The following is an 8,821-nucleotide window of genomic DNA, read 5'->3' on the forward strand; positions in this document are numbered from 1 at the left end:
AAAGATGTTAAAGTGTTTATTTTAGGAATGTTGATAAAAATAAGATGAACATCTTCAATACTGTACATTTGTTTAACGGATAATATACAGCAAGGGAAGTTATTTGAAGAGTACAGAATAAATGGGAACCTGAATTAGATGGGGGAGCAGGAAGAGCTCTTTGCTTGCTGCATCATACTGGTAAGCTATTAAAATGCTCAATTAACCACCTCCATGAAAAGAAAGACAAGAAATAAATCACATTTTGGAAATACCAAACAAACAGTAGAAGGTTAGAAAAAATACTGTTTTCTCACTGTACTGGGTCTGGCTGGGAAGGAGGTAATGGTCTTCACAGCAGCCCATATGGTGTTTTGCTTTGGACATGTGGCTAGAACAGTGCTGGTAACACAGCAGTGATGTGGCTTTTACTGAGCAGTGCTTGCACAGTATCGAGGTTTCATTTTTTCCCACTCCCCCTGCTCCAGGCAGTAGGCCAGGGGCGAGCCAGAGGCTGGCAAGGGACACAGTTGGGAGAGCTGGCCAGATCTGACCAGAGGGACATTCCAGGCCATACAGCATCATGCTCAGCAACAAAAACTGAGGGGAAGGGGGGCTGAGGTCTGCTTCTGAGAGGCAGCGTTTGCCTTTGCAGGACTTGTTCCCCCACCCTCCTTTTCTTCACTTACTAAACTCTTTATCTCAACCCAAGAGTTTTCTCACTTTTGCTGTTCCCATCCTCTCCCTCAGCCCACTGTGGGGAGGGAAGGAGCAAGGAGCTGGGTGGTGCTTAGCTGCTGGCCAGGGTCAGCCTTGGTAAACTGCAGAATTGTGGCAGCTTTTTTTTTTTTGTTAGTTATACATTAGGCTGACAGAAGAAACTGTTCACAGACTGATGTTTCTCTTTAAATTTAGGCACACATAACTGTTTATTTCAAGAACTACTTTCTTCAAATTTTGCTAATTTTTCTCACATCAGTGATATATCCAAAGTACATGTTAACATTTCCATGACTAAATTGAATTACTCAAAGACAAATATGCTCCCCTCTGTCAGCCCTTAGACATTACACTCCAAGATCTTTTTCCAGAATAAAAAACTCCACCCAATTCTCATAGTATGGTAGTACGTAAGAGTGTGCCTGGTACATTTTCTCATCAATAGCAACATCACCTATTTCTGCTCTGTGAAGCTGTGCTTCCATGTTACCTTTTATTTTTATAAAAAAAGATACAGTAGAGAAAAATATTATTTAGGAACATGAGAACAACTGTTTTAAGTGGCAGTTAAGGCTGAACTCAAACACATGATTGTGACTATCAGCCACCTACACCAAGTAACAAAATAGTTTGAGAGGAGGAAAGATAGTATTTCACACTTAAATGATACCATAAAAAAATAATCAGCAAACATTTCAACAACCAAAAGCATTTATAAAAAAAAATAGTTTGAGATAGGTAGAAGATAGAAACATGTATTTCTGGAAGTCTTTGTCCACTCCTAGTTTTACAACAAGGAAGAAAAAACTGGGAAAAAAGCCCAAAGGGCAAATGAAAACAAACTATCTTCCTGTATTCTGCAGTTACAAGTTCTAGTGGAAGGTTCTCAGCTTTATTCGTTCTCAAATCTGCTGTATGGATTATCAGAATCCTGGCGAAGACCTGTAAAACAAAACAGGACTGCATTTATCATTTTCTTACCATTATTACATAAAACCTTGAGTTACTGAAATCACTGTAATAGGTACTCCATATAACAAAACCAAAAGGCAATTCTTGTAATAGTTGCTCTATTACCCAAACAGTCAAGCATAATAATATATTGAAAGTGTTCTTAAGCACTCTTTCTCAGACTATAATCATGAATAGGTATGTCATGATTTAGCAGGGAGAGGACATTTCTCTATGAAAAATTTTTACAGAAAAAAAAAAATTTCTCGTTTGTGAGATATACCCTACAAAATGCATTTGTGAGTCAAGTCTACAAAAATCTAAACATAGAGATGGCTCAGGAAGAACAGATTCAGACTGACCAGTTTATAAATTGAAGTTACTGTAGGATCATCATCCTTTTAAAATGTAAGATGCTGCTACTTTAACTTAGTTCTACTTAGATTATACACAACCATCTGTCACACGCAGCCACTTACAGCATTCCGGCAACAGGACAATAATCTTCAAGAACAAATGAAGATCACTTCTACATGTATTAAAACCTCCAGGGACCAGAACAAGAGCATCACTTAATCCAGGTTGCAGCATGTTTCCATCACGAAGATTCTTAATGACTTTACCAGAATCCTGTCACAGAAAGCACTGCAAAGCCATCCAATTATGCTGAGTTTCTGGACACGCACACCATCTTCTGTAAGGGTTAGCTAAGCAATCGCTGTTCCCTACAGCAATTATTTCAAAGAGACTTTCAACCACACACCAGATTTGGGCTAGGCAGAAGTGCAGACTGAAAACAAAAGCATCCTATAGAAGTCCAGAGGCTGACCTTTTGTTGTGAAAGAACAGGAACACTACCACTATCTTTCCTACTGAGATTTTGTACTGATGTCTGGCAAGTCTGGACTCTTCTCCAGCTCATTTGTTTAGGGCAAAGAGGCAGAAGACAGCTAAGCCAAACCACCCCAATTCACAAATTTTCAGATTCACAACAGTAGAAGAGAAAGATTACACTAGTCACTGCCAGATCTTGTAAGAAGCCCCCTCAGACCTTTTCGTACCGCACCTCTTTTTCATGTGCACTTGCACACAGATACTGAACATTCACTGTTCTATCTAAAAGTCAAAAGCTAATGGCACTGAAGGAAAACTATATTTTTGTCTACCTTGTTGCAGTTGTTGCAATTTTGAACTGACAGGTTAAGATGTCAACCAAGAAGCACAACTGCTTAGTATTGATTCTCGTATTAGTAAATGCAACTACCTACCTAATAGGGAATAGCAAACATTAAGGAAAAAGTTTGAAAAATCCTATAATTACTCAAATTTACAAGATTACAAGCAGTCAATTTTTAAAAGTTAAAACCAAAACTATACATAGTGGCCCTTATTTATCAAAGAAGGGGTAAGCCAGTGACATTAATTTCAGCCAGATAACATGAAATACAGTCTATTTACCTGGTATTAGTACCTGACAGGTAGTACCTGTCAAAGGTACTACCATTTTCTGTAACTACTTTAAAAAAAAAAAATCTTAAGTATTTGTGTAATAAGAACATGGGTTAGATGGCAGCATTGTCAAGAAGTATATACAATATTTTGATATCTTGAAATTTTTATATTTTTAGAACTTCTAGAAAGCAGTTACTTCTCAAATTTTACTCTTGCCTTTCATGCATTTAACAAAGTGCTGTAATGTCCATTAAGTCTACTCTAGCCAACAAGTAAGCTTATACACCAAAAAACCTCTTATCCTTGGCCTACCATTCAACCTTTACTGCCTTCAGGTAACATTCCTGCATTAATATTAACTCAATCCAAATACAGAACATTTACTTTATTTCCAGACCACCTCCACTCCTTCCTCCAGACATGTTAATACTTTGGCAGCTAGGATCTATGGATCCTAATATATTTAGTTACCTGAAAGATAACTGAGTAGTCCAATTCTCACAAATTTTTGCAGTACTTTATTTCACTCCTTCCAAATACAAAACACATCTACGTGACATCTACAGAAAATTAGCAACAGTACTAGAAATTAACATTTTCATTACAATTGGCATTGCATAAACACCCTGCACTCATTAAGTTCCACTTAGAACACAAGGCACCAAACTTTGAAACACTTTCCACAGAGTGGCAAGAGGTGGTACCAGATTCCCTGACAGAATTAATTTAGGTTGCATACTTCTCTATGTAGTTTGGCAGGTGCTTATTATGTGTCCTATATTTCATTCAAGAGACATACTTGACGCTTGATAGATCTGAAAGTAACACCGTAAAACACTAGACACTGTTCTCTTACATCTTAAACCAGCTGAAATCCAATGGAAACGATGTTTTACATCCAATAGTGGCAACTTCAAATTAATCAGAGGACAGTGTAAGAATCCTGATAAACTTTTTCTATACCATTCAGGAGCAAATATACTTTTATCTGCCTCTGCCCCAAAACACTCAGCCAAAAGTAATTTTAAATAACTAGTCCTCATATATCAAGTGAAAGTGTCATTTTACACATTATTGCAAATGCCATTCCCAGTAGTACTTGCTTTAATTTTACTGAATTATGTTTACGAGTGAACAGATATCACCACTACTGATCAGGTATTACTATGTTTAACTTAAAATTCTTTGTTTTATTAGACAATATTGGAACTAACCAGGTCTTAAGAACTATGGGTCAATCCAGTGTATTATTGGTCATGACTTCAGAAATTAATCTCCTGGTAAAGAAGGTATTCCAAGAGAAATCCTTCCAAATGAGGATAACCAGAGGTTACAACATCTGATAGACCTTGCTCTGAGTCTTGCGCTCAATTCTGCACCCAGTGTTTAAGTTTCTTTTATCCTCAGTGTTCTAAGTACGTTATAATATTACATTAAGTGAGAGAAGGGAGGCAGCAGCTCACCACTTGCACCAATTCTTACTGAAGAAGTTGTATCAGGCTTCAGGAAGTGGACAAAAACAATCTAGAGACCTACAAAAAAAGGAGCATGACAAAAAGCTCCTGGCAGCTGCCACAGTTGCTCTTAGCTGTGACACTCAAAGAAGAGCTGCAAGCCTATGCTAATTGGATAGATAGCATGTCTGGTTCAGCTAAAGCTCATGTGCTGCCTTGAACCAGACATGAATTGTCTCTCTCAACTGTTTCCAATTTGACATGAGAGCAAGTACCCAACTTGTAATTTACACTTAGAGATTCAGAGAAGCTAGATATTTGTAGCTTCAACAGTCTTGTTTGCAATAAAGTCCATTACCTGTTACTGCTGAACTTGAATAATGACACACAAGACACAAGAACTTCAAACAGCTTACTTCTATTTACCTTCATTTTGACAAATATTTGGCCTACTTAGCAGTATTTAAGAAACACTCAAAAATCTGAAAGGTAGTCAAGTATCTTTCATTAGCTTGTATGAAATAAAGAGGCCTTCTAATATGTATGAAATGACAAAGCAATCTAATACCTCTTTCCAGCATACTCATTTATATTATATACTATGTTAACTATGCAGCTTCTCAGTCACTGAGATCTGACTCTCACATATCAGCACTGCCCAAAACTAAAATTAACAAGTAAAATACTTACAAGAGACTATATATGCCACAAAAAAACCCTCATTTGTGGCATGTCTTCATCCCTTATTACACTTTTCCTCTTTATTTTTAACCCCCAGATTAACAACTCTATTCTTAACTAAATCGCTTTAAGTGTATACCAATACAAGGTTTCCCTAATTTGCATTCAGAACACTAAAGAGGGTCAAGACAAAGTATCTATCTTGAACAGAAGGAACATTTACTGTGACAAACTACTGAATATAAAAATCAACGTCTCACATAAAATAAAGGAGATAGGATTACATATCATTAAATTAGCTGATCAAAACATTTGCAGAACTGAAGTGGTGTGGAAGCCTAAAATCATGAAAGGCAATAATTTTGTAAAAATGAAGAGAAAGAATCCTTCCACTAATACCAGGCAAAATCCTGAAATAAATAATAAAGCAGCTTCTCACTAATGCTATACTGAACATACAATAGCAGCAAATGCAGCAGCAATTAAATTGTAGTTCCTTTGTATACTACACAAGCTGCAAAGTGCTCTGAACTCTACTTTAAAATTTTTTAACAGTCAACATATAATTTGTGTAATCATACTGCATTCATATATGTGAGCAAATGAAAAATACTGTAAAATTGTGCAACAAAGAAACAATTCAAAGTGTGTATTCCTGGTTGCTAAAGCTGTCTACTGCTTCCAATGCTCCCAAAGGACTGTGGCTAGAGTGACACCTGCAATGCATTATAAATGTGTAATTACCATTTAAATGGGGCAAGGAAAGCTGGTAGATGAAATGGGAAAAGGCATTCCCTTAAAGCCAACCAAATACTGAAATTTCAGGCATGATCATCTTAATCTACAGTCAGGTTAACAAAGTCATTGTCATTCTGCCACTCATCCATGCCTACTTAACTGAGAATCCTCTCTGAAATGCGTAAAAGTGTAAAATAATCTAGTGTCTCCATAATGATTTGCAGCAATTTTTGTAAGATGTTTATTATGCTAACATTGGTATTTACTAGACAGCAAAAAATGAAGACAGAAGATCCAAGGCTGTTGCATGACCTATTAAAAGAAACCTGACAATAAATTTTATATAGAAGTTTGCTATTGAATTTTTTTAATAGTTGAATTATGATCTTTTGCAGGTAAACTGCATTGCAAAACACAACTGCACAAAGAAGCAAATACACTTGACTCCTTATAAGAAGGTACACCTTCCATTATCACAATGAATGTATGAACTCGTTTCTAATTAAGTCACTGATAGACTAACATGCTCCAAGTGGAGGCAAAATGACACAAGCTCTCATACACCTGTCTGCATAGTATAGCTACCAACAAGATTTGTTGAATTTGGTAGACATATTCCAGAGGCACAGAATTATACCATTATTTTCCTCAGGAAACTGAAGTACTCCAACAAGATCCAACAAAGCATTCCACAAAGGTCTGAAAGTTAAGCACTGAGAGAACTGTCTTCACTAAAATGTAGAACCATCCAGAAACAGACAGGTAAACTAGTTTTATGAGCAGAATGTAACACAGCCTTTAAAAACATCATTTAACCTCAATGCAGTGCTTTGATACACTAACTGCTATACTGAATTCAGGACCTTGTTCACTCTTCTTTGCTGCACTGCCTCCAGGAGATTAAAGAGTTATATGTGTATCTGTGTAGATTGCTGCGTGTTATTTTGGAGCCATAGCCATTGTCTTAAGTTCTTCACCAGATCTATCCCAATGATTCAGCCTTGTTGAAACTGACTCCAAGGTCTCTTCTAAAGAGAAGCAAAGAAAAAGTGTGTGTTTTATGATGCTGGTTGGATTTTGTTTTTTGTTTTGCTTTGTTTTTTTAAAATCTGGACTATTGTTGTCAACCACTCAAACCTCTTGAAACTGAATTGTGGTTGGGATACAGGGTCAATTATCCTATAAAATACCACAGGACTGAAGTTTAATAAAAATTACTTCTAGTTTCTACAACATTCTTCATCCTGAAACTCAAGCTTCACAGTGAATTTTTCCTCCATTCCAGCAAAGGAGCATACTTTTGCAAACACTTCCCAGGCAGAGAATTCCCTATAGGGACTGTCTGTATCACTTCTGCATCAGCCAAAGGGCAGGCTGCAGATTCATGAAGGCATTCCCAGACTGCCAATCAGTTTAACAAGAGGATGAAAATTAACAGTTTTGAGTGACTGTTCAGACCCCTAGAATCACCTTCTCTGACATTCGTGCAATTAGCATAATAAAAAGTGCGGCATAGTTTTAGCATATCTGGCTCTCAATACACAGTACTATTAACCTATGAACAAATCAATTGAAAAGTGCAAGCACTGACAAGCCTAGATAATAAGAGCCACCTATACAACACAGCAGGTCCTATAGTCTTGTGATATTCTTCTCCTACTGGACTACAACTCTGCTTAAAAACAAAGAAAAACCAGCAGTTTTAACCCCTACGTTAGGCTGCATGCTCCATTCTTGTTTAAGCTTGATATCTGCTAGTCAGTTTATCCTCCTTCAATAACCATTGAGTCTACTAGCCAATTTCAACTACATTGGTTTATCATGTTCAGGAACAAACAAAAAATCTCCACAAAACAGTACTCTTATTTGGGAAGAGATAGAAAGAACTACTTAATTTAAATCAATATATTTAAATTGCCCTCCCAAGTAAACACCCCATCCAGCACACTGTCTCTTGCCCAGTGGGAGAGTCAGTGCAGGAAGACAATAGGAGCATAATAGTGATGAGATCAGGTGTTCAGGTGACAGAAGACATGCATCAGTAGGAAACTGGGCTTGATTCCTTCTGCTGCTCATAAAGCAGCTTGTTTCTGCTGTTAATTTAATAATTAGGAAAAAGGGAATCAATTCAGAAAATAAGTATCAAAAAAGAGTACCACATACCATACTTCTTGCATATTTTATCATGCTTCTGTTTTCTTTCATGTTTCCTGCAATAAAGGCATCAGAACACTCAGTTTTGAGCTGTAAGCAAAATATGGTAATTACATCTGAATGATGATAGCATTTTTAAAATTAGCATGCAGTTATACAAATTTTTTAAAAATAACATTTATCAGTTATACATATTATCTTTCTATATACACTTAATGTATCTGTAAGATTCCCTATAGCTTCTCACTAATCAATAACGTCAAAATAAGATATATTTCAACTATAAAGTAAATATGGTTTTTCTATATAGAAGTAACATCCACATATATGTACACATAACACACATTGAGGTATTTGTCTATACATGAGAAGCAATGTGCAACATCTGAAGACTCCCTAATGCTTTCCAGCAGGGAGCATAATTGTAAAATTTAGCTGTGATTACAGTGCACTTCAGAATCCCAATTCAATATAATTCTAAAAAGATAAAAGGTGTATTACTCTTATTTAAGCAGTACAGCAAGTATAAGTGAAAACTGCTAGTTTCTAAAATCCAGCATGGCATCCATGCAGAGAATAAATTAAAATATTGTGCTGATCATCTAATATTGCCAAACTTTAATTATTCACATAAACCAAGTAAATTTTTTCTTCCCCTTCCTCCTCTCCCTTTTGCAAGATGGGGGGGGGGG

At 36.5% G+C, this 8,821-nt stretch overlaps 1 protein-coding gene across 1 annotated transcript in view; it reads right to left on the reverse strand.

Annotated features, from left to right (window-relative positions):
• LOC113477144 (pituitary tumor-transforming gene 1 protein-interacting protein-like) overlaps nt 1-8,821 on the reverse strand; it is a 30,564-nt gene continuing 21,743 nt past the window's right edge. Inside the window, exons 7-8 of the mRNA XM_026843300.1 lie at nt 8,139-8,185; nt 1-1,641 (exon numbers count right to left, since the gene is read on the reverse strand). Coding sequence (XP_026699101.1) covers nt 1,592-1,641; nt 8,139-8,185 — 97 coding nt within the window. The 3' untranslated portion in view covers nt 1-1,591. The remainder of the gene's footprint in view (nt 1,642-8,138; nt 8,186-8,821) is intronic.

This window comes from Athene cunicularia, assembly GCF_003259725.1.
Source record: "Athene cunicularia isolate RWA chromosome 2 unlocalized genomic scaffold, athCun1 chr2_part1, whole genome shotgun sequence".
Taxonomy (NCBI): domain Eukaryota; kingdom Metazoa; phylum Chordata; class Aves; order Strigiformes; family Strigidae; genus Athene; species Athene cunicularia.